The 26,555-nt window shown below is 34.6% G+C and overlaps 1 protein-coding gene across 13 annotated transcripts in view; it reads left to right on the top strand.

Moving 5' to 3' along the window:
* BTBD10 (BTB domain containing 10) overlaps positions 1 to 26,555 on the top strand; it is a 74,914-nt gene that overhangs the window by 12,255 nt on the left and 36,104 nt on the right. For 3 of the 13 annotated variants that reach the window (XM_032240819.1, XM_032240821.1, XM_032240820.1), the window contains 2 exons: positions 6,706 to 6,863; positions 17,854 to 17,907. The exons of 2 other annotated variants lie outside the window; for them this stretch is intronic. In XM_032240819.1, the coding sequence (XP_032096710.1) occupies positions 6,763 to 6,863; positions 17,854 to 17,907 (155 nt within the window). In that variant the 5' untranslated portion in view covers positions 6,706 to 6,762. Of the gene's footprint in view, positions 1 to 6,705; positions 6,864 to 7,414; positions 7,524 to 10,732; positions 11,912 to 17,853; positions 17,908 to 26,555 lie in introns of those variants that run through there. 8 more of the 13 variants (XM_032240825.1, XM_032240824.1, XM_032240817.1 and 5 more) reach the window with 6 other exon arrangements.

The following is a 26,555-nucleotide window of genomic DNA, read 5'->3' as shown; positions in this document are numbered from 1 at the left end:
TTTCATTTCTTTTGATAGTTGCTACCTCTCTACTGATATGCCCTTTGTGTCAATCATCCAGACAGTGCTCTTCTTTTACTTCTTTGCATAGACTTTTTCTTTAATTCTTTGAATATATTTATAATAGGTGTTTTGAAGTCTTTTTTTTTGCTAAATCTAACATCTGAGCCAACTTGGAGTCAGTTTCTGTTGTCTGCCTTTTACTGTTTTAATTCTTTGCATGTCTCAGAATTTTTGGTTGAAACCTGGGCATTGTAGTATTTTTATGAGGATTTGTTGTTGTTGTGTTATTGTTTTAGAGAATGTGAACTTGCCTGGATTCAAATTGCAAACTTGTTTCCCCTGAAGTATACAAGCAGCTGCCATCTGTGCTTATTGCTTACTTCTTCTAACTACTTACTTTTTCAGCTTGTTTTCCTTGGGGTCAGGGTAAAGGTAAGGCTTTCCTGCACCTCTGTAATCTGGTGGTCAGCCAAGAATTTGGGCAGAGATTATATTCACATTTTGGAATTCACCCTCTCTGTAGGTTCTTTACTTCTGGGAATTCCCTGCTAATCTCCAGTTTCCCTGCTAGTGGTGGTCTTTGTCATCTGATATGCTAACCAGTGAGGGATTCAGATTTCTGCTGCTGGAGGTGTGTACAGTTGGGGAATATATTTAGCTTAAACAAAATCAAAATCATGTCTCATACCATGCAGCTTTCAAGGGCGGAGTCCTCTGGTCTCTGCCCGCTTCTTTGTCAGGCTCCCTGGAGTCTCTCCTCTACTTCCTGCACATGTGTAATTTAGCTGTCAGCCAGGGATTTGAGCAGAGTTTATGCTCAGATTTTGGGCCTCACCTTTCTTTATTTCTTTCACTTCCACTATGTCTACCTGAAATTTCAGCCCTGAGGTTTTTTTTCTACCACTTTGAGCTGTGTGGCTGCCTGATTTCCTTCACCATATTTGTGAGGGATGGGGAGGCCGCTCAGCAAAACAACTTCGAACTGAACTCGTGATTCCATTCCTTCTAGTTGTAGTTGTTCAAGAGTAAGCTCTTCTTTCACTGCTGTCTGCTTTTGGACACTTTCCACTGCTTTTAAATAGCTTTTTTTTATAGTTTACCCATATTTAAATAATCGCTCTCTGTTGGAGGTGTGTATAATCACTTCACCTGGCTGTGCTTGCAAGAAGTTTTTTCCATCTGTCTGATCTCCTTTTCTTCTAAAAGTTGCTTCCACCTGTTCTTTGTCCTATTATTATCTGTAGTAGTTTGCTATCCCTCAAGGTCTCTCTTCCAGTTCTCTGTGTTGCTAAAGATGACTGTTCTGTTCCTTGTCAATTAATTTTTTAATTTATGTTACACTCCATGGGAAAATTTAGAGTAGATAAGCAATCATGAGGAAATTATAAACATTTTCTTGGTAGGTCTATCCATGTCATACATTTTCTGTCTTTTTGGTGATACAGCCTCTCTTTTATTCCTAAGGAGAGAAGCTCATCAAGTGATCATTAAGTTTCTGGTCCTTAGAGTTCTTCCTCCATGTAGGCGCCTCTGAAAGCCTTCTTCGTAGTTAGTGCAAAATTAACTTTGTGAACATTCAGCGTTTGCTCTTCTGTCTGCCACTATCAAGTGATTCATTTGCTCTTTGGGGCTATCTCTTCTTTTGGTCATTTTCATGTAGAGAATGTCACCTTAGGACATTTAGTTGGCTCAGGTGTCATCTTGGCTTCCTCCTGGTCAGTCTTTACCATCCTTAGATTTGGATATTTGGACTTCTGTAGCTGAAGGCAACCCTGTCTTCTGGTTCTGGGATCACTGTGTAATTCTATCCACTTCACTATTCTCCTTCTTTTACCTTTCAGGTCTTTCTCATAATGGCTGCACATGAAATATTTTGTCTGCCAAGTCTGAGAGATAAAAGTAATTTTACATTAACAGAAAAGATCTTGTGTAATGACACTATATAGAGTATGCTGTGGTTTGACTGTGTCCACAAAAATCCATGTGTTGGAAACTTATCCCCAGTGTAAAAGTGCTGGGAGGGGCCTAATAAATGTTGATTGGGTTGTGAGGGTGGAGCCCTTATAAATGGATTAATGTAGTTAATTTCAGGAGTTGGTTAGTTTTCAAGAGAGCTAATTATTATAAAAGCGAGCCCAGCCCTTTGTGTTTTCTTTTGCCCAAGTTCTCTTGCCCTTCTACCTTCCGTTATGGATGAGACGGCATGAAGGCACTTGCCTCATGCTGGTGACATACTTTTGGACTTTCCGGTCTCCAGAACCATGAGCTAAAAGAATTCCTGTTCATTATAAACTACCCAGTGTTAGATATTCTGTTATAGTGACAGAAAATGGACTAAGAGTAAGATTTTAATAGGATGGACAAAGCCAGAAGATGGCTGAGATTTAAGAAACACTGTTGGTAATAAGCAAAAGTATCGATTTTTTTTTTTCTTTAAACTCTATTGGACTTGAGAAAGGTACCAATTTTTATATACTTAGCTTGGTACATTGGAAAGAACGTGGGCTTTTTGTTAAGACTGGGATTTTAATATTATCTCTAAGATTTTCTTATATATGAAATAGGATAAGAATATAGAGTTGTTTCAAGGTTTAAATAGGAGAAAGTATATAAACTTTCTAAAGCATCAGTAAGTAGTGAAAATAGAGTAAGCGGTTTCCATACACTATGCATTGTCTTTGTTTTGTTTTGTTCTTCCGTGTATCAATACCATTAATTGATACCATCTGAAAATAGTGTCCCAAGGAGCAATTCTTTATTTTGTCGCTATAGTCTTGAAGATTTTGTCTATCCCTCAGCCCCCACCTCCTGTTTAGTTGGAATGTCCCAGAGAAAGGAAAGTAATTGCATCATCTTTTTCTCAACTTTTGGCAGTCTCCTGAGTGCCCCTAGCCAACAGGCCCAGTGCTTCCAGCCTCTGTACAGATGATTTCTAGATTATTTTGAATTTAAATTTATTTTTGTCATGCCTAAACATAGTAATGAACAGTGAGATATTTTCTGGGAACTTTGTTTGGAGTCATATGGTAATTATTTTTTGATTATTACAAGATCCTAATAACAATAAACTTCAGTTTTAGACATTGGGGATTCAAGTGCCAGATTCTGAAGGACCTTTTTATATTAAGGAGTTTTGATATAGGCAGTGAGGAGCCATTAAGTTTTTAAGGAAGGCGGTTCTGATTATAGCAGAGCCAGTATGGAATTGAATGGTGGTAAGAAGGTCAGCCAAAATTTTTACTGATAGATGATAAAGGCTTAAATAAAGGTAGCATTTTTATGAATGAAAGAGAGAGAAGGAGTCAAAAGAAGATTCTAAAGTAGACTTGATACGGGGAAATGAGAAAGAACTCAAGAATGACTTCAAAGTTTTTAGCTTGGTGAATAGAAGTGACATTAATTGATGTGAGAGGCCAAGATGATGAGATGGTTGAAGTTGGGGTGCCTATTAAAGAATTCAGATAGTAATAATGCAAACATAGATTCTATGTAGTGTATAAACTCTGATGTTCTCAAGGGTTTGTTCCTCATTTCTGTTTTGTTTGCTGTCTCACTCGACCCAGCAAGTAGAGAAAAGGGAAGATGGAATCGTAATGAGCCCCAAGATTTAATGAGGATTAAGGATAAGGCAACAGTAGAACTTGAATAGAGATGCTACAGGTGGGAGAGAGATGCAGGATATCGAAACATGACAGGAGTCTTTTTTCCCCTTACTAGGATGAGTTTTTGGGCACAGGAATAATGTCTAACTTACTTCAGCATCTTGCATATTGGCATATTGTAGCAAATGCTCATAAGTTCTTGAATGAATGAATGAATGAAATCAGACAAATATAATATCACTGAGTATGGCACAGAGGATGGTTAAAACTGAAGAGATTATCAGGTATTACAAAGTAGTATATAATGCGTGCCGGTAGCCTTTTAACCATTTACAGTTATAACTTAGCTTATTGATAAAATTTTAAATCACTAGCATTTTTGTGTATTTTTACACAAACGTAAAACACTTTAGGTTTGTGTAGGCAAAGATAGGCTTAGTTTTTCCATACATTTCAACTTGAATTCCACTTATTTTTTAGTGTGCTTGTAACCCTATGACTATTGAGAATGAGGACTGGGGAAAAATCTTTCATGTAGTGATACCTGAGTTTTATTGACAAATGAAATGTGAATATGATTTTTCAGCGGATATTAGAGCAACTTCATCTGAACATTTATTACTTTCTCATGGGTTGCTGTGAAATACATGCTAATTACTTTAAATAGGATTAAGAAAACATATGGATATTTCCCTCCTGCTACCTGTTTACCATCCAGTGTAATGGTGGTAGAAAATCTGAATCTGAATTTGCCTTATCAATTCCTTGTTTTTGATCACTGCCACCCATGGTTTAGGATCGTTCTTCCTTCAGTGGACATCTGTGGCTATCCTGTTCAGGAGAGTATCTGATAATTAAGGATAAGGAAGACATAAAATGCTCTTCAAAGATTCGTTAGTCTGTATTCCCAGCTATTCTGGAGGCTGAAGTGCGAGGATCACTTGAGCCCAGGAGTTGGAGACTGCAGTGAGTTATGATTACACCACTGTACTCCAGCCTGGGTGGCAGATTGAGACCCTGTTTTGAAAGAGATGGCTGGGCGCGGAGGCTGGTGCCTGTAATCCCACCATTTTGAAAGGCTGAAGATCGCTTAGGCCTAGAGCTCAAAGAAAGAGAGGAAGGAAAAGAGAGAAAAAGAGGAGGAGAAGAGAGAGAAAGAGAAAGAAAAGAAAAGAAAGGTTAATTCCTGAAATAGTTTATGCTTGAGGATATGTAGAGTAAGGAAAAAGTGTTTTAAATCTCATTCTACAGAATCTACCAAATCGCTCCGTCTTTATTTTCCATCGTTTCTTTCTACTATCTTTATCCCTTTTGCATCTCTTTTGGTGACTGCTTTTTTTCTGACTTTTTCCTTTTTTTCTCTGATTTGTTCATTCTCTCCATTTTATTCTCTTTGACCTCTTCTCTTTAGTACAGATAACTAGTCATAATATAAAGTTGAGATTTTTAAAAGTTTTTTTTGTAGTGAATACATTTTTATTTTTATAATCTAAAATTCAGATGAGATTGACATTTTTATGTTAAAAATAATTCATGGTTTTTGTAGTCATCTAATAACCTGATTTATGATACAGTCATTCTTAAGGAAATAACAAGTAGGAAATAGTTTTCCTTTTCCAGGAGCATTTGGCAAATAAACTATGTGACATTTGCTCAGGAATTTGAATCAGCCATTTATTCAAAGGAAGAATTTGAATCAGCAATTCTTCCTTTCCCCTTCTTCTTTTATTTTTATTTCACTCATGGATCCTACCTACTTAATTATATATTATATGAAATGTTCATTTATTGTAAAATTGTCAACTGTTTTTAGAAAGAGGGTACTGTGAGAAAAAATTATGCAGTAGTAAAATGGTTTCTCTAAAATGAAAATGTATCTTCTACTAATTTTTGATATGGACACAATTTTAATGAGTTTATCTTTGGCATTCTTTGTGAAATTGTACTGCAAGACTACATAAAACTCAGGAAAGTATAGTGTTTTCCCAGTTCTGGAATTTCCCTTCGACTTTTATGTACAACTCTACTTCACCTCCCACCATCAAACCCAGCTTGGAAAAGTACATACAAGGTATGTAGGAGCAGGTGTGAGGAAACTTGGGTTCTAGTCCAAGTGTATAGTTTTGTTTAAATTGTTTAACTTTATTTGGTTTGTCTTTTGGTGTCTGCAATTTCTGAAAGTCAAATCATCTATTTCCAAACAAGTACTCTCGTCTGAGCATTTTTCAGGATCAAGATTTTATTTCATATAGTGAATTATCATTGTTCTTTATAATTCCACCATTTACCAGCATTGTGACCTTTGGCAAAGTTACTAAAATTCTGAGGCTTTCTATTCTGTATCTGGGGATCATAATGCCTACACTGCAAGGTGATTATGAAGGTTAAATTGGATAGTGAATGTGGTTTAAAAGTGTTTAGTTCAGATATTCTATAAAGCTATTGTTAAGTGAGTTCTCTTATAATTTCGTTTGACTATAGTAGAAATAGCAGTTACAAGCATCACATGTGAAAAGGCATAAAGTATATGAATTGTATTGATAAAACATTTTTGTGATAATTGCACTGTATAAGATAACATCAGAATGTTTACATACATTTATTTTTGAGTAAAAATTAAATTTCTATTCAGTGTTTAACTTCATTTTAAAACATCATTAAAGAAATAATAACATTGGTTATTTGGTTTTACTAGATGCTTTCCTAAGCATCTTACTTTTAGTAATTAGGAAATGTGTTCCAAGTGAAACTTGGTCTAAAGGAATCATTCTGTGGAATTGTTTTGCCTTTTTGGTACCATATTGATGTTTGGATACATGAGGCACTTATACAGCAGTTGTTTAAGTATATTTACTAAATATAAACAGCACATCATTCAACTGTTACATATTGGTAGCAGATTTATGAAAAGTACCTAAAAAGACTTCTGGTGTTTATTTTAATCTGATTTGTGGCATTTGTATGATTAGTATTTTATAATCTATTCATCACTTTAAAAACATGTCACAATAATATCAAGTCTGTACAATTCTTCCTACAGGAATGACTATTTTATTCTTCATGCAATAGATTTAAAGGTCAACGCTGCTCTTTTATGTAGGTTATGGGTGCCACATGTGTGCTTTCAGAGCAGTAGTGTGAGGAAGTTTGGAGTGGGATGGCAGGACGGCCTCATCCCTATGATGGTAACTCCAGTGATCCAGAGAATTGGGATCGGAAATTGCATAGTAGACCTCGTAAACTTTATAAACATTCAAGGTAGGTAGAAAACATGTATTTCACATATGAAAGCTCTGCTAAAACTGATTGTAAAGAATACTACTGTATTTGGTTGTAGCAGTTCCAGCTAGAGGATGGGGGCTGTTTTGCATAATATGAATGTTTGTGTGTCTCCATAGATAACTTTTGGAGAAACATTTCTTTTTAATTTTTTAATATTTGTATTTGAATATTTATATCTGACTCTAAAGATAGTAAAAATCACCCTAGTTGACTCCATGAATAAATGGTATAATTGACTTAATTGAGAACTCTGACATGACAGGTTAGTTATTTGTATTTAAATCTCTCTAATAGGAGTTTATTTTGTGCTCTGAATACATTGTATGTGTACCTTACACAGGATAATATATAGATTTATGTTAGTGTTTATTTCATACATTTTTAACGATCTGAATTTATATTGCTTTGTCATCCTTCTCATGAATGAGAACAGTTAATCTTTCTGGAATGACTGCTGGCTTATTTAAAGTTTGATGCATGAAAGAAAATTCATTTCAAGTTTCAGCCCATCTACCTATTACATTTAAAACTCCATTTTCTGCTGTGTAACTTAATGAGAAATACCTCATTTTATACACTTTGTGATCTGAAATTTTAAGATGTTAATTGACAATTCATAAACCTCATATATTACAGGTATGTAAGCATGTTTTCATAAAGCATAATCTATGAATATTACTTAGGGGATATTATTGAACATTTAACTTACTTGAATATGAAATTCTCCTGACCACTGATAGCAAATACCAGCTTTCTTAGGGGGAAAAAAAAAAAAGCCATAATGTAATGCTGAAATGGTTTTTGTGATTTAAAAAAAATAGTTCAAATACTTTAAAACTTTATGCTATAGCTAGAAAATATGAGTGATTGGTACTTTTTAAGTCTCCTGATAAGATGTTCACCTTTATTGTGGACTTTTAATGTGATGAGGCCTAAAATGTTAATGTTGACTTTTTTATAATTGATAAGTCCTTGACAAATGGTGTTAGTGTTTTTTAGTGTTTTTTGTTTTTTATGTTTGTTCATTCTGTGTGTGTGTGTGTGTGTGTGTGCGCACTCGCGCGTACATGCATGTGTATACAAACTGGGGCTTTTGTTCTTTTTCTCTATGTTATGGATATTATTTTGTCATTTAGATTAAAGAGGTATTGGTTTTGCCAGGCACTCATACCTGTAATCCCAGCACTTTGGGAGGTCGAGGCAGGTAGATCACTTGAGGTCAGGAGTTCGAGACCAACCTGGCCAACATGGCAAAACCTCATCTCTACTAAAACTACAAAAATTAGCCAGGCATGGTGGCATGCATCTGTAATTCCAACTGCTTGGGCGGCTGAGGCATGAGAATTGCTTGAACCCGGGAGGTGGAGGTTGCAGTATGCCACTGTAGTCTAGCCTGGGTAACAGAGTGAGACTCTGTCTCAATAAAAGAAAAAATGTTATTGGTTTTATCACATTAAATGTGGGGCTGTATTTGTACTATGCTATATATGTGCGTGTTTTTTTTTTCAAGTAAATTATGTGGTATTCATCATACTTTGTGCATTTTTTCTGCTGAGGTACAATACTGCATTATATAATGAAGAGGTGACAAGGGAGAAAATAAAGTATTGTTTTATAAAAGCTACAGTGGGAAAAATGTATAAAAAGGAACAGTATATTTTTCCTTACTGTTGTTTCATTGTCAATAATGAATACCAAAGCTCTTCTTGATAGCTGTAACATCAGTAACTTTTTAGTGCTGTTTTTATTATTTTTTTATTTTTTGAAATGGGTTCTCACCCTGTCGGCCAGGCTGGAGTGCAGTGGCATCATTTCAGCTCACTGCAATCTCTGTTTCCCCGGGCTTAAGCAGTCCTCCGTCCTCAGCCTCAGGAGTACCTAGGACTATAGGCACATACCACCACCAAACACATTTAATTGGAGCTATTTTTAGGTAGACTGCAGCAGCATTAATGTAGAATAGAAAATAAATATCAGCAAATGATTTTTTTTTAATGCAAAAACTATGAAGTCCTTTAAATGAGTTTATTTTTGCCTCATTCATGGAAAATCTGCCCAAGGAAGAACTTTTAGAGACCTCCTGTCCCTATATGCTTAGGAACATATAACTTAGGACACTTAAAAAGTATGATTTAACTTTTGAAAAAGTGCTACTTTTTGAATTGATATTAAGTTAATTGGCTGAGAGGTTTTAAAACGTAACAGCAAGTAACTTGCCCTCAGTTCAGGAGCGATTCAAAAGTGTGTCACAGTACTGTTTTAGAATGCTTTAGTATCCACATATGGAACTATGAGAGGACAGTAAGGCACTTAAACTATGGTAATAAGTTGTAAAGTAAGAGTTCAGAGAAAGAATCATTATCAGCTTGAGTAGGTGAAAATGAGACTTGAGCTAATCCTGGATGATTAGAGTATTAGGTAGATGGAGGACATTTCTGGCAGGGACCTTCAGATTACCTTGACTGTATCTGAAGGTAGAGCTCTGTGGATAGTATTATTGTTCCCATTTGGCAAATGAAAAAAACGAAATTAGAAAACTTGCCTAGCACCATCCAACTTGTAAATAGCAGAGCTGGGATTTATAAACAAGTTTCTCATTGTTTTTATTTTCAAATTTTAAATAACTTATTATGATATATTTTAAATACATGCAAAATAGAAAGATATAACGAACTCCTGCTATTCATTACCCAGCTTCAAGTTACCCACTCATGGCTGATTTTGTTTCATCATGCCTCTACCTACTCTCATTCCTTTTTTTGAATGTTGTGTATTTTATTTAGGGATGTTTGAGTAAAAGAAAACTAGACTAAACACTGACTTAAGTTAGGGGTTTATTTTTCTTATATATAAGAAGTCCAGAAATAGGCAATGGCAGATACATGTTTAATGTTAGGGTCAAAAATGTCTTATTTTCTTGGCTTTTCCTCATTATCACAAAGTGAATGTTGTAGTTTCTAAACAAAAAAAAAGGGGACAATGGGAAAAGACTTCATATATATCAGGAAATTAAATTTCTCAGAAACTTCTAGCAGATACCTGCTTATAAACCAGTCATTGGTTAGAATCATGTCACATGGTCATCTCTGCATCAGGGAGACTGAGAAATACAGTTTTTAAACTGGGCTCATTGCCACCTTGAGCAGTTGGGGATTTAAATCTATTCACTTAAGGAAATAAGCATACTTTATTGTTTTAGTTTTTGCAGGTAACCTAAATGTTGTCTTGTTGCAATTTGTGTTTTCCTTATGTTCTATTTATATTTTGGAATAGCGTGATTTTTTCTAGTCTTGTACTTTTGATTTTTTCCCCCACTTTTCCTTGCTGGCTAGGATAAAAATAAATTTTTGATTCACAAAAGCAACAGCAACAGTTACTATCTAATGTGTATTTACCATTAAGGTTTGACAGTTTGTGGACATTGTCTATGGTTTCTGTTCTATCTAAACAACTTTAGGTACTTTTAAAAATCATTTAATTATTACATTTTATTTCTGATCATTTTCTTTCTTTTTTCAAAAGATTAAAAAATTGGCACGTAATTGTATATACTTATAGGATACATAGTAATATGATACGTATATCATATAGTGATCCTATCAGAGTAATTAGCATGTCCATCATCTCAAATATTTATCTTTTTTTGTGTTGGGGACATGCATTAAAAGGTGCTTCTTTTTTAAACTTTCTTTTGAATGTAGATATATATGTGTCTCTTTAAAAAATTTGTTTACAGTTAAACTAGTGTGAACATGGATGGACTTTTAGGGTGGCTATGATCTTTTAGCAGGTGTAAAATTTACTGAATTGCTTTAAAATTCTATTTGTTTATAAGTTGCTGAACTTGTTTCTGGGTGAGTAGTTGTATAGTTTTATAGAGAGTTGTATAGTTAAATACTTGTATGACACCTATATGGAACAGTTTGGTAGCCTGCTGAAGATCATTTCAGTTGAAATATATTTGGCCTGAATTTGTGGCAACTGCTTTTTAAATTATGAATTAGAGGACTTTTTGCTGTTTAAAAAAGAAACAAGCACTTTTTCTGTATAAGGAGGTTAAAATGTCTAGATAGATTATAAAAGCTCTTAAATATTTGGATTGGGTAGAATATGATCACATAAAACTCAGATCTGCAGTCCGCTCAGGTTACTAAAGATAAATGCATCATACATTCAGTATAGACTATGCTGCAGGGTTTCATTCCCACATGAAAGTACGCATGCTCGTTTCTCCTGAGACTGCATAAAGTCTGAACGTTCCAGTTTCTGTTTTAAGTCACTTCATAGCCCTAGCAGCAGTTTAGAAATGCAAAAGTTTGATTGCTTTAAAGAATAGTTCTTGAGTGCATTCTTAATTAAGTACAAATAATATTTTCTCTTTGATTTTAAAGAGCTGTACTGCCGAGAATGGATACACAATAAAATATTGAAAGGAAAAAGAAAGTTGGCTGTATCCTAGTTTTCTAAACCTTGGCAAGCTGGCAGAGCTAGAATTAGCTTTACAGATGGCATTTGGCAACATATCTTCATATCTCTAAGCCCTCAACTCCTGCATTTTGTTATGCCTGTCTATCAAGTACAATATCCAATCACTGCTTAGAGATGGAGAAATGGGACGATCACAGCTCACACGATGCTGTTTTGTTAGAAACGTCAGTGCCGCACAACCCACGGCTGAGTCAGTGTCTGTGAGAAAATAAACTGAATTAATATGTAGAGGGGGTTGTATCTCTGAACATTTAAAGCCTAAATACGGCAACAGCATTATTACAAAGTAGAGGGAGGAAGCTAAAGGAAGTCTATGGACAGGTGAGGTAGGGGGAGACTGGGGAATTTTCTGATTGTTCAGAGGAATCTTGAAGATGATGGAAATATCAGATGTGCTAAAGTTTCCTAGTAATGCCCAAGGATGCTGACCTGGCTTTCAGTGCTTCATTGTTTGAAAGAGCAGAGTCCCTTTATACTCTGATTTCAAATTTTTTTTCTTGTTTTTGTGTGTCTACCTTGGCATATACTAAAGGAAGGTGTGTATTCATTTATTACATGATATCTCTGGGTTATAATTATTTACATATATGAATTTGAAAGAAAGATTGAGAGGGATTTGTGTGACCTTTGTTTCATTTACATGTCTAAATGTAAAAGATCGTATGTCTGATTTTTAGTTTAATGGCAAGTTACTTAAAATAGGTTTTTATTGTTTTTGTGGTTTTGATGCTTTATGTTTTATTTCAAGTAACTTGAGAATGCATTGTGTTTTGTATTGTTTTATATGAATATCATTAAAAAATTTAAGGAAAGATTAATTTTGAAATAATATTTTTGATGTATTTGAAAATAAAATTCAAGATAAATGAAATAATTGAAATAATTTTCTGAAGAAGGAGTTGAATATATTTTTACATTTGGATGAATTAAGGATTAATTGAACCATTTATATATAGTATTTTACAGAACTCAATGTACTTAAATGATAGAGCTCTAATTGGTTAAAATGACTATTTCAAGTCAAGGAACCTAGAATCTGAAGGTGATCTAGCTACTGCCACTGAAGCAGGGAGTAAGTTCGTGGATTAGTGAATATTATTTTTCAGTCACCCAAAAATTTCTAAATAAGGATAATGGTTTTTTTGTGTGAGATTTTTAAATCTTAACAGGTGATATTGCTCATCACTTCATTAGGAAATTTTACAACAATTTAAAACATTTTGACAAATTTTTTTTTTCTGTCTTTATTACCCTTATCCTTCTGATCCTTCATTTTATATGGACTTTTGGGATATACAGCATTTTACATTTACTTTGTTTTTAATGTATTTAAATAGTTTATAACATTCTTTCCTTGAAGTGTAAGGAAGTTCTTATAATTTCCCCATTTAATTTCTAAAAGTTTGAATGGTCATCTTATGGTTGTCATCACTTATTTATATAGTTCAGTTCATGGTATCTTGTATTGACTTTTTTTGTGGTTTTGAATCCAAAAATGTTTTTCTAAGCTTATATAGAGTTATAAAAGCAGAATCTCAAGCTAGACCTTTTAATCTTATACTTTATAGAATACTTTCCCCTGTTATGCTGATTCTTTTAAGATAATAGTGACTGTCTTACTGTGAAAATGGTACGTATTCATTAGGTAAATTTGGTAAGCACAGAAAAACATATAGAAGAAAATGAAAATTTTTTTTTACTATCAAAAGAAAAATAAATATTTTGGCATATAACATTTTTTTCTGTGTATATATAAAAATATGAAATGACACATAAGCACTTAAAAAGACATTGCTGTAGTACCATTATATAACCTATCCCTTTAAAAAGAGAAATTTAATTTTGAACATTCTTTAGTCATGAAGTAGTCTTCTGTTGCATAATTTTGAAAGATTACATAATGTTTTGTACATATATATTTTGTAATTCACTAATCTCAGTTTTTCTGATAATTGATCACAGATCAGCATGATTTCACAGCGTAAATATCTCCAAAAAGAAATAATGCCTAAAGGAGTTAAGTAAAAATGTAATTTTGATTATTTTTTTTGACAGAGAAAAATCTTCAGTGTGATTACAGTGAACTCTTTAAAGACATGCACATTACTTTTAAAACAAAGCAAATAGCTAAGATAACCATAAAATATAAAAAATAAATAATAAATCAGGAAAACTAGAGCTTATGTGAACTGAGACTTCAGAAAAATGCCAAGACTACCAGAAAAGGTTTCTTATATTACATTTCATGTAAAACGAATAATCAAGGAAAGTATAATAATAATGCATGACAATGAGGGGGGAAAATCCTTAGCTCTTGAAGCTCCTTTGTCAAAAGAGGAAGAGGAAGCCACCACCACCTCTAACAGAATTAAAATAAGACAAACATTGTTAGGAAGGACATAAAGGCTAATATGAGTATAGAGATAAAGAATGCATCTAATTAGGAAGGCAGCAAATCACTCGGCCATGTGTGTACCTGTGCAACAATCTTGCATGTTCTTCACATGTACCCCAAAACCTAAAATGCAATAAAAAAAAAAAACACTAAAAAAAAAAACAAGTACCACAGTAATTCATTAAAAAAACCTAATACAGTGGGAAACAAATGTAAAATTCATGTTTTCCATTCTTATTTTTAAAGTCATGGAGAAGAAAGGGCAAAAAATGATCTACCATTTACTTAACATATTGTGATTATTTCCTAAATGAGAATAATAAAATTATCCACAATTGAGTTAAACCAACATTTCTTTAATAAACTATAGACGTAGCTACTTAGGCTCAGCATAAAGTATTAAAAAAAAAGAATGCATCTAATTAAATAAGTTGTGTTCTGGGTCATCTTAAAACATCTTATAAAAGGAACTGCATTCAGCACCTTAAAATTACTGGTATTATTTGTGATCTTTGAAGGTTTTAGAAGAATACAAGAACTGCTAAAAGGTGGGAGATTCTGGGCTTGATTTTGAAACAGGTAGGAGATTTTGGAATTAAAAATGGAAAGGACTCATTTATGGCTGACTTGAAAAACAGATTAAAAATGATTAGGAATAGGTTTGTTAAAATTAGATTGTCAGACCAACTTAGATTTTTCTCTGATGCAGTTAGTAGACTAGCGACACTGTAATGTATTTGGACTTAAGCTTAGCTTTTGGTAAAGTCATTTGATATCCTTGAGTGTAAAGTGGGGGAACAATAAGTTAGCTACCAGCTGTTAGTGATGATTAACACAGTTCTGACTTTACCCCATCCAGAGATTGATTGATCTTGAAAGGTGGCTTTGTTCTTTGCTTTGTCTTAATGCTTATATGGAGAAAGCAAATTACCAAATATATCAGTGACAATGAGTAGTGAAGGATAGTAAATAATATACTAAATCTTCTAAAATTTTTGAGGCTGGGGTGTTGTACTAAGTTTAGATGAGCTTTTTTGGAGTTTATATGTAAGGCCTAAAAACCACCAGGATACATTAAGGTAGTAGCATGGCTCCACAGCATCACATGAAAAAGACCTGAGGGTGGCTGTTGACTGTAAACTAGATGTAAGGCAAAAGTATCATATGGCTTCCCATCTTCTTCCTCGCTCCACCCCTTTAAAAATCTCAATTAATGGAAAAGAAGAGTAGAGTAACTCTGCTAAATACCAAAGTATTGTTATTTTTAGTTCTGTGTATATTCAGGAGGAAGGATGTGAAAAAGTTGGTTATGTTGCCAGTTTAAGGAACTAAGAATTTAAGAGATATTTTGGGCCAGGTGTGATGGCTCACGCCTGTAATCCCAGCACTTGGAGAGGCTGAGGCATGCGGATTGCTTGAGGCCAGGAGTTTGTAACCAGCCTGGGCAACATGGCGAAGCTCCATCTCTACTAAAATTACAAAAATTAGCCAGGTGTGTTGGTGCATGCCTGTAATCCCAGCTATGTTGAAGCAATTCTCGTGCCTCAATTCTCTGAGGCAAGAGAATTGCTTGAACCCAGGAGGCAGAAGTTGCAGTGAGCAAAGATTACGTCACTGCACTGCAGCCTGGACAACAGAATGAGACTGTCTCAAAAGAAAGAAATCTTGTGATGGCTCTGGTCGGATATTAAGGAATGTTGTAATAAGAGCTGTCTTCAGATATTTTAAGACTTTTCCTTTGAAAAGTAATTAGACTTGGTTTGTGTCAGACTTGTTTGAAGATAGGAGCATGGACCCTGAAATTGAACCCCTTGAATCATATCTCAGACCCAGCACTTAATTAACTATATGATTTCAGACACTTTTCTTAACTGCTAAGTTTCCATTTTCTCAGCTGTAAAATGGGGATGGTTTTGAGGGTTAAGGTGATCAGTATTGTTCTAAATGCCCAAGTGGTGGTGGTGTTACTTGGTCCCAGCAGGTAGAACTAAGGCGGTTGTTTTCAGCCCATGTGATTATGTCCTCTAGCGGGCATTGGCAATGTCTAGGGGCATTTTGGTTGGGGAGCAGGAGAAAGTACTAACATCCTAATGGATGGAGGCCAGGGATGCTGGTAAACATTTTACAGTGCAAACAACAGCCTCTTAACAAGGAGTTATCTGGCCCCAAACTCTGAACTAGGATTAGGTAAAAAGGTTTAAGTCTTAATGTTAAGGGAAAACAGCCTAAGACTCAGAGCTTTCCAAGCCTAGAAGGAAACTTTTAAAAGAAAAAAAAGTTTCCCTTCCCTGTCATTAGTAGTAGGCCAGCCAATTCAAGGGAACTTTGTAGATGAGATTTAGGAATTAGATAAATGTTTGGACTAGATTTTCTAAAAGGTTTTTCCTGAACTTAGATTCTGTGTTTCTTTGGATATTTCTTAGGATAGTTAGACATATTGAATTACAACAACATCAAACGGCCTCTGATAGAAATTATCATAGTCTTGAATTTCATCAATCTAATAACAGTATAGTTTAGATTTTTAATTTTTATTTTAATATTTAGGATTTTAGTAAAAGGCATAATGGAGGGAATTTAATAGAAAAAGGTTGTTTTCAAAAGGTCATTTGGAAGGAGTGATTGTGGGATAGCTGTAATTTCTCTTTAGAAATCTGTTTTGTGGCTGGGTGAGGTGGCTTACGCCTGTAATCCTAGTGCTTTGGAAGGCCGAGGCGGATGGATCACGAGGTCAGGAGTTCAAGACCAGCTTGGCCAAGATCGTGAAAGCCCGTCTCTACTAAAAATACAAAAAATTTGCCGGGCGTGGTGGCAGGCGCCTGTACTCTCCTCCGAGGCAGAAGAATCGCCTGAACCTGGGAGGCAGAGGTTGCAGTAAGCTGAGACCGTGCCATTGCACTCCAGCCTGGGCGACAGGTGAGACTCCATCTGAAAAAAAGAAAAAGAAAGAGAGAGGAGAGAGAAAGAAATCTGTTTTGTGAAAATAATTTATTAAAATATTCACAATCATTTGATAAATACTTTAAAAACAGTCTTGGATTTGTACTTCATATCTTTTATATTCCAATAGTTTTTTTAAAATAATTACAAGTTTTAAAAGCATTGCTTGAAAAATATTGGTTGTTGTATGCATTATAATATCATCTCAATCTTGAACAGTACCAAGAACAGTGTAGTTATTTGTAATATTTGTTGAATGAATGGCTATTCAGTAGATATACAATAAACCTATCCAACCACTAATTTATTTGAACAATTTTTAATAGTGGCTAGCTATTTTTAAAAAAATTTTTCATGGTAGGAAGTTGCTTGAGAATATTATGTATGCAGTGACTACTAACTTTCAAATTTGTATTTCTAGCCTAGACTTTTACCCTGAACTTTAGATTTATGTATCCATAAGTATACACAGACTTATGTACACTCAGATGTATAATAAGCATCTCACTTTTAACATGTCTAAGATATACCTACATTTTTAAACCTAGTCCTGTCACTCTTACTTGTATTCAGTAAATGGAACTTCCATTCTTGCAGTTACTCAGACCAAAATCATGGAGTCATCCTTAACTCCTCTTTTTTCTCTCACCTCCTACATTTCATCGGTAAATTTCAGAGGTATATTCTTCAAAATATATGGTTTAGTCCACTCTTTACATGTAACTCTGCCGTAACACTGGTCCAAGTCACTTTCAGCTCTCACCTGATTATTTACGGTAACCTCTGAAATGGTCTCTTGTTTTTTACCTTTGCCCCCTTTCTCCCATCCTCCCATAGTCTATTTTTGCAGCTAGAGTGGTCCTGTTGAAACATAAATTAGATCATTTAACTCATACTTGAGTTCTATCCATTTCACTAAAAAAAAAAAAAAAGCAAAAACCCTTTAAATATCCCTTCAAGGCCTGTCATAATATTGTAGTCTTGCCTCACAAAGCTCTACCTTTTTATCATGGTTGTTCTTGTTTTTTATGTTCTAGCAACCCTGGGCTTCTGGAACATCTTGAAAAAGGATAACTCTTGCCTCTGGGACTTGGATTTACTATTCCCTTCTGTATTTCATAGTTCCATTTTTTGCGTTTTTAGGTCTTTATTTAGACATTTCTCCCTCAGAGGGTTCTACCTTGACCATTCAAAATGGTGACACTCTTTTTTTTTATTACCCTTCTTTATTTTTCCTTATAACATTTATCACCATATGTTAGTATCTGGGTCTTCATGTGACTTAAGTTGAAATTTGAAAAGATACTCTTAGGTGCTGCTGCTGCTGCCACGGCCTCCCTAGAATTGGTGACATATCTGGCAATGGGATTTTAGGAAGGAGAGAAAGATGTCAGGATTTAGAAATAGTATTAAAACTATTTTAGGCTATATGTATTTCTTGCTGAAGTTGTCTTTGTGGGGGCAATCTGGGATTTAAGTATCATTTAAGATATTTTTATGGGAAAATATATCCAACAACAGACTTACAGGTGATGTTTGAGAATTTAATTCTTCAGTTGAGAACTTCCCTTTTCCATAATTAAGCCTTTGTTCCTTGGGAAACTGGCCATATATAGTAAGCAGAAGAGCAGAAAGTTTATAGAAGGCTACTCGACCAAACAAAGGAAACGAGAGAGAAATTGTTATTAAATCTATTGAAAATAGATTCAAGTTTGATAGCATTTTTTATGTTACAGTTATTGACATAATACAATGCTCAGGAAACTTGTTCTGTATAAGGCTGGACAGTAAATATTTTTGGCTATGGGGGCTACAGTCTCTGTCCTAACCACTCAACTTTGTCATTGTAGTATGAAAACAGCCATGAACAGTAATCATGAATAGACACTGTTGTGTTCCAATAATACTTTATTTACAGAATCAGGCAATGGGTAGAATTTGGACCATGAGCCATAGTTTGCCTAATCCTTGCTTAACACATTAGCGATGCTTATAAAAAGCAAATCAGTTACTTCAAAAGTATATTAAAATAAAGTCATTTAAAAGTTTTAGTTTAAAAAACTGGAACAGAGGATATAGTATTTGTTAGAAGAGTAAAAAATCAGCTAATTTTTCTCTAAGAATAAAAGTAGGATTTAAAATATTGCTGCTTTATTGAGGTCAGATTAATTCAAATGGATGGGAATATTGTCAATGGTAAAAAAAACCTCACAAACTCAAATTGTTTTTTCTATTATCTAAATGAATAATCAACACAGAAGACTTCCGTAACCAAGTGTGGGATGGCTTTCCCCACATACCAAGCAAGTGATCACTTCTGCAGTAGATAGATACTAGGTAGATATCCTTCAATTCAATTCTGATACTATTTTACATAGCATCAGATCCCACAGGTTGAGAACTCAGTTCCACAAGATTGTTCTCCAACTTCTGGTTCTGGTTGCAAGTCCCAGGTTCTTTTACCTGTGCTTCTGACCAACTAGCTATAAATTAAAGACCCTACATCTCCCTCCTTGGGTTCCATTAATTTGTTAGAGCAATTCACAGAACTCAAGGGAAACATGTTTACCATTTTATTTTAAAGAATGTTACAAAGGATACAGATGAAGAGATGTATAGGGCGAAATATGGGGGAAGGGGTGTGGAGCTACCATGCTCCCTCTGGGCATGCCACCCTCCAGGAACCTTCACCTGTTCAGCTATACATAAGCTCTGCAAACTGCCCTCGTGGGCCTTTTATGGAGATATCATTGGCTAGGGATGATTGACAACCATGTGAAAATGTGATTGGACAAAAGAGGTGTAATCTAATTGTAATAAATGCAGTGAGGAAATCCAGCAAGGTCTGTCCAGATTCTTGGCCTTTCTATGCAGCATTTCTTCCTCCAGGGTATGGGAGAGGACTCCTTCTGAAATGAGGGGCCTATGGCCTATAAGCAAACAAAGTAGGTCAGGGGATGTCTTTATGGTCGTTTCCATTACAGAGAGGCAGGGGAAGAGTGGAATTTATTTTTAGTTTCTAAGGCCTGCCTTGGTGAAAAAAAGGAGCAGTGAAAAGAGGACAGACAGGTGAAGGTCAGAGAAAGAGATTCTGTTTTCTGAGGCCTGCTTCTGAGGCCTAAAATGCCCCCAACATTATAACAAGGGCAATAGGAGTTATGAGCCAGGAAACGTGGACAAAAACGTGTGTGTGTGTGTGTGTGTGTACACACACACACACACACACACACATATATATAAAACCTTTTATGGAGACATACATGTTTTTTATAGAGATGTATGTATATTTAGTTTTTTATACTACAGTTTTATGTATTTGTCAACAATTTTCTGATATGAATGCTACATATGTCAGCTCCTCCTGGAAATTTTTCTTATATTATTTCTTTGAAAATGTTCTTCCCTCTATTTTCTCTGTTTTCTCTGGAACATGTATTAGTTGAATATTGACCTCCTTCATTAGTTCTTTTTTATGCTTTCTTATTTTTCATGTCTTTGTATTTTTGTTCTTTTAAGGATATTCTCAATATTTTCTTTCAGTCCTTCTAGTAACCTTGTAGAAATTTCTGCTATTATTTTGAATTTCTCAGAACTCTTTCCTATTCTCTAATTTTTAAAAAGTGCAGCATTCCTGTCCTTATTTCATGGAGACATTTTGTATGTTATTGAATTTATTATAGTTTTGTGTTTTTTTGTCTGCATATTATTGCTTTTTAAAATTATATATATTAAGCTTTTTCATTGTGAAGTAATTTTAGATTTACAAGAAATCATAAAAAATCATACAGTGAATTCCCAGGTACTCTACTCAGCCTCCTTTAATGATAACATCTTACAAAAGTGTAGCACATTATGAGAACCAGGAAACTGACATGGGTACAATACTAATAACTAAATTATTGACCTTTCTTGTATTTTATCAGTTTTTACATGCACTTTTTCTTTTTTTTTGGTACATAGTTCTGTGATAATTTATTGTATTTATAGATTCATGTAACTACCACCACAATCGGGATATAGAACTGTTCTGTCACCACAAATTCTCTGTGCTACCCTCCTTTATAGTTACACCTGACCTCCAACTCTGACCTCTGGCAACCCCTGAATTAGTTCTACATCCCTATAAGTTTGTCATTTTGAGCACATTATATAAGTAGAATCACATAGCGTATAAACTTTTGGGTTTGGGTTTTTTCGTTCAGCGTAATGCTTTTGGGTCCATTCGCATTTGTTGCAGATATCAATAGTTTTTTTTAAAATTTCTGAATAATATTCTATTGTATGGCTGTACTACAGTTTACCCATTCAAAGCATGGCATGGTTTTTGTTATAAACTTTGCAGTACTATTGGATTTTAAAAACTCTATACGTACTAGTTTAGTATCATAAACTTTTTCCCCTTGTAGGAAAACTCCTTGTTTCATTGAACAGAACAAGGCCGTTATGTTTTTCTTCAGTTCTTAGGAACCTGCCTGCCATTAAAAGCTGTTGCTGTAATTACAGTTTTTAAAAAAATTAGGTGACAAAATCATATGCAGAAGTTCATACCAGATTCGTATTCTAAAGTTTGATGTGAATTGATTTGCTTCTACACTTGATCTTAGCCTAAATGCTGAGAAGTGATAGATTTGCTTCTCAGAGTGACTATTTTAATAAGATTTAAAAGTTTTTAGAAATTTCACTGCCTGTTGATTCACCCTGTGCTTCAAAGCATGGTTTTGAAACTAAGTGAAAAGTTAATATTAAAGAAAACAGAAGCACTGGTAAGTCATAAAGCTACAAAATTTAAAAATGGAAATATTTTCTTTTGTGTTTAAGGTGGGTTTATGTAACTAACTAGAGGTGCTTGAAAGTGATTGACATTTTTTAGTTGAAGAAAATTGTGATCTCAGAGGATCATGATTAAGGGTTCTGATTTGGGTTTTTGTAGTAAGTTTATTGTGTAGTATATGTTGGTTTATGAGGTTTTCAAGTGATGATCAGTTGGTGATAGTAGGTGTTTTTAATCTGATTGTAGAAATGCTTTTGGTTTCTTGAGACTATGGACCATGTTATAAGAAGAGGATGCAAGAATCTCTGTAGGTTGGTAAGAGAAGAAATTTAGTATACTCTCGTAAGAAAAGTGTGAAAAGAAAGGACCATTAGAAGAAGAAAGGCATGACTTGTGTTAAGTGTAATTGAAATGGCTAAGTAGTCATTTTCTAGTAGGGCATCATCAAGCAGCTGTGTTTTGGCCAAGAAGTCAATTCTGGTGTACAGTTTGATAAATTTTGACATATATGTATACCATAAAACCTTACCACAATTATGATAATAAGCATATACCTCACACTCAAAAGCTTCTTTGGCGCCCTTTGTAACCCTTTCCTTTGAACTCCTATACCCCTTTTTTGTGAAACCACCAATGTGTTTTCTGTCATTCTATACATTATTCTATATTTCCTAGAATTTTATATCATTTATTTTTTGTCGTGGAGAGTTCTGGCTTCTTTCACTCATTGCAATTATTTTGACATTGATTCATGTTGTAACTTGTGTCAGTAGTACATTCTTTATTGTTGAGTAATATTCCATTGTATGGATATGTCACAAATTGTTTATCCTTTCACTTGTTCATAGACATTTAGGTTGTTTCCAGTTTTGAGCTGTTACAAATAAAGCTGCTAAGAATGTTTGTGTACAAATCTTTTTTATGGATAATGTCTTCATTTCTTTTGGGTAAATACAGAATGGAATGGCTGAATGATATGGCTAGTGTATGTTTAATTTCTTAAGAAACAAACTTTTCTGAGACAATTTCTTTTTATTTATTTATTTTTGGAGATGGAGCCTCACTCTGTCACCCAGGCTGGAGTGCAGTGGCGCAATCTCGGCTCACTGCAACCTCCACCTCCCAGGTTCAGGCGATTCTCCTGCTTCAGCCTCCCAAATAGCTGGGATTACAGGTCCACACCACCAAGCCCAGCTGTTGTATTTTTAGTAGAGACGGGGTTTCACCGTGTTAGCCAGGATGGTCTCAATCTCCTGACCTCATGATCCGCCCACCTTGGCCTCCCAAAGTGCTGGGATTACATGTGTGAGCCACTGCACCTGGCCTCGAGACAATTTCTAAAATGGTGGTACCATTTTTCATTTCTACCGCAAGTATATGAGAATTCCATTTCAAAATGCATGTACTCATCAACACTTGATATGGTTGGTCTTTTTATTTAGCCATTCTAATAGATATGTGATGATATAACGGTGTCATTTTAATTTGCATTTCCTTAATGACAAGTGACACTAACCATCATTTCATGTACTTATTTTTTTCATTTGTATATCTCAAATTTTTTACTCATTATTTTGAGAGTTCTTTATATAGCTTACATGTCAGTCTTCTATCAGATATATGATTTGCAAATATTTTCTCCCAGTCTGAGGCTTGTCTTTTAGCCTCTATGTTTTATTTTTTGAAACAGTGTTTTGCTCTGTTGCCCAGGGTAGAGTACAGTAGCATGATGACCATGACTTACTGCAACCTCAAACTTCTGGACTCAGGCAATACTCCCACCTCAGCCTCTCAAATAGCTGGAACCACAGGCACCTGCCACCACTCCTGGCTATTTTTTTTTTTTTTTTTTTTTCTTAGAAATGGTCTCACTATGTTGCCCAGGCTGTTCTTGAATTCCTGGGCTCAAGCTTTCCTACCACCTCAGCCTCCCAAAGTGCTGGGATTACAGGCTTGAGCTGCTGTACCCAGCCTCTTTTCATTCTCTTAACACTGTATTTTTGAAAAGCAAAGTTTTTAATTTTGGTAAAGTTCAGTTGTTGGTTTACTCTTTTATGCATTGTGCTTTTTATTTCTTTTTTTTTTTTTTTTTTTGTGGTGGGGGGGGGAATAGAGATGGGGTTTCACCATGTTGGTCAGGCTGGTTTTGAACTCCTAACCTTGTGATCCGCTCACCTTGGACTCCCAAAGTGCTGTGATTACAGGCATGAGCCACCGTGCCTGGCCTTGTGCTTTTTATTTCTAGAAGTTCTGTAGTTTTAAGTTTTAGATTTAGGTTTGTCATTCATTTTGAGTTAACATCATTTTGTATATGATGTGAGCTATTGCTCAGAATTCTTTTTTTTTTTTTTTTCTGGAAGTGCTGAGAGTGAAATACCTATTGTATATTCATTTGTTCCAGCACCATTTGATGAAAAACTCTTTCTTCCCTGAATTGTATTTGAGCCCTTGTTGAAAATGAGTTGTCAATATATGTGTATGTGAATTCTTTTCTGGAGTCTTTATTCTGGTTTATTGATCTATGTGCCTGTCATTTTGTCATTAGCACACTTTACTCATTACTACATCTTTTTAATGAGTCTTGAAATCAAATCATGTTAGTCTTCCAACTGTTCTTTTAAAAAAGTTATTTAGCCTATTCTTGGTCCTTTGCATATTCAGATGAATTTTGGAATCAGCTTGTCACTCTTGACAAGCAAGCCTGCTTGGTTTTCCATTGAGATTATGTTGTATCTAGTAGATGAACTTAGGGAGAAAATTGACTTGTGAAGATGGTAGGTTTCTCCATTTGTTTAGGTCTTCTTAATTTCAATAATGTTTTATAATTTTCAGTGTGTGAGTCTTTCACATCTTTTGTTATATTTATGCCTGAGTATTTCAGGTTTTGATGTTATTGTAAGAAGTGTTTTAAAAATTTTAATTTCAGTTTGCACATGCTTGGTATGTAGAAATACAGTTGATTTTAAAATACTGATTTTGTATTCTGCAACCTTGCAGAATAAACTCATTGGCTCTAATAACCTTTTTTTACTAGAGCCTACAGTAAATGGTCATGTTTTCTGCAAATAAAGACAGTTTTACATCCTTATCAGTCTAAATGTCTTTTCTTGCCATATTGCATTGGCTAGAATCTTCAGTACATTGTTGAAGAAAAGTGACAGTGGACATTCTTATTTCTTATTTTAGATGGAGAGCATTTGGTCTTTGATTACCAGCTATGATTACTAGCTATGCTATGTTGGTAATCATAGCTGGTAATCAAAGGTTTTCCATAGATAGTCTTTCTCTAGTTGATGAAGTTTCATTGTATTACATTGTTGAGGGTGGGTTTTTTTCTTTTAATCAGGGATGGGTATTCAATTTTGTTAAATGCGTTTCTGTTTGATATTACTTTTCTTCATTAAGTTGTTAATATGGCAAGTTAGATAGACTTTTGAATATTATCCAATCTTGAATTTTTAGAATAAACCTTTTGATATTACTATTCTTTTTATGTATTGCTGGATTTAATTTACTAAAATTTTGTTTAGAATATTGATATTTGTGTTCTATGATTTGTGGTTTTCTTTTATTGTAATATTTTTGTCTGGTGTTGGTGTCTGGGCAATGTTAACCTCATAGAATGAGTTAGGAAATACTATCTTCTCTTCAATTTTCTGGAAGAGCTGGGTAGGTGTGATATTATTTTTTATCTTAAGTGCTTGGTAGAATTCGTCAGTGAAGCCATATGAGCCTAGAGTTTTCTTATATGGAGGGAATGTTTTAAACTACAAATTAAATTTCTTTAGTAAACATAGAAGTATTTAACTTTTTCTTAAGTGAGCTTTTTTGTAGGTTTAAATTTGTCCTTTCTGAGTTGTTGAATTTATTGGCTTAAAGTTGTTTATCATATTATTTTATTATTCTTTTAGTTATCTGTAGCCTCTCTTATTTCTGACATTGGTAGTTTGTATCTTCTAGATTTTTGTCCCAAGTGGTCTGACTAGAGGTTTAACAATTTTATTGACTGATATCATTTTTCTTAGACCTTTAATCTTTTCTAATACAGGAATTTAATGCTGTAATTTTCCCCTAAGTACTGTCATAATGTCATACCATGCCACAAATTATGGTCTGTTGGGGTTTTTTCCACTTTCGTTTAGTTCAGAATTTTATAGTTTCCTTACTTCTTTATTGCTCTGTGAGTTGTTTAGGTAAAAGTATTATTTAATTGCTAAGTATTTGAGAATTTTCTAGATATCTCTCTGTTGCTGAATTTTACTTTAATTCCATTGTAATCAGACAACATACTTTGTAAGATTAAATTCTTTTAAGTTTATTGATACTTGTTTTATTGCCCAAAATATGATCTGTCTGGACAAATGTTCTGTGTGCACATGAAAAGCATGAGTTTTCTGCCCTTTTTAGGTGTTCTGTAAATGTCAGTGAGGTCAAATCAGATGATAGTGTTATTCAGATCTCATCAATCTCTGCTGATTTTCTTGTTCTGTTAAATATTATGAGAGAAGTCCTGAAATATCTGATGATAATTGTGGATTGTCTAGTTCTCATAGTTTAATCAGTTTTTGCTTCTTGTATTTTGAAACTCTTATGAGACAGAAAAACAGTTGGGTTGTTATGTGCACTTGATTATTCCCTTTATCTTTATGAAATACAGTGGTGGTATTCTTTGCTCTGAACTCTGCTTTGTCTGATAGCCACTCTTCCTTTCCTTGAACTAGTGCTAGCATAGTGTATCTTTCCTCATTCTTCTATTTTGAACCTCTTTGCACCATATCGTATATAGTAGGACCTGGCTTTTATTATTATTATTAGTTTAAGACACGATCTCCCTCTGTCGCCCAGGCTGTAGTGCAGTGGTGTAATCTCTGCTCACTATAGCCATACCTCCCAGGCTCAAAGAATCCTCCCACCTCAGCCTCCTGAGTAGCTGGGACTACAGGCATGCACCACCACACCCAGCTAATTTTTGTATTTTTTGTGGAGATGGGGTTTTGTCACGTTGCCAAAGGCTGGTCTCGAACTCTAGGGCTCAAGTGATCTGCATGGCTGGCGATCTGGCTTTTATATCCAG

The sequence above is a fragment of the Sapajus apella genome, unplaced genomic scaffold (assembly GCF_009761245.1).
Source record: "Sapajus apella isolate SASKATOON/1434 unplaced genomic scaffold, GSC_monkey_1.0 scaffold47, whole genome shotgun sequence".
Classification (NCBI taxonomy): Eukaryota; Metazoa; Chordata; class Mammalia; order Primates; family Cebidae; genus Sapajus; species Sapajus apella.
The sequence above is the reverse complement of the archived record's forward strand: the minus strand, read 5'-3'. Positions and strand labels throughout refer to the sequence as shown.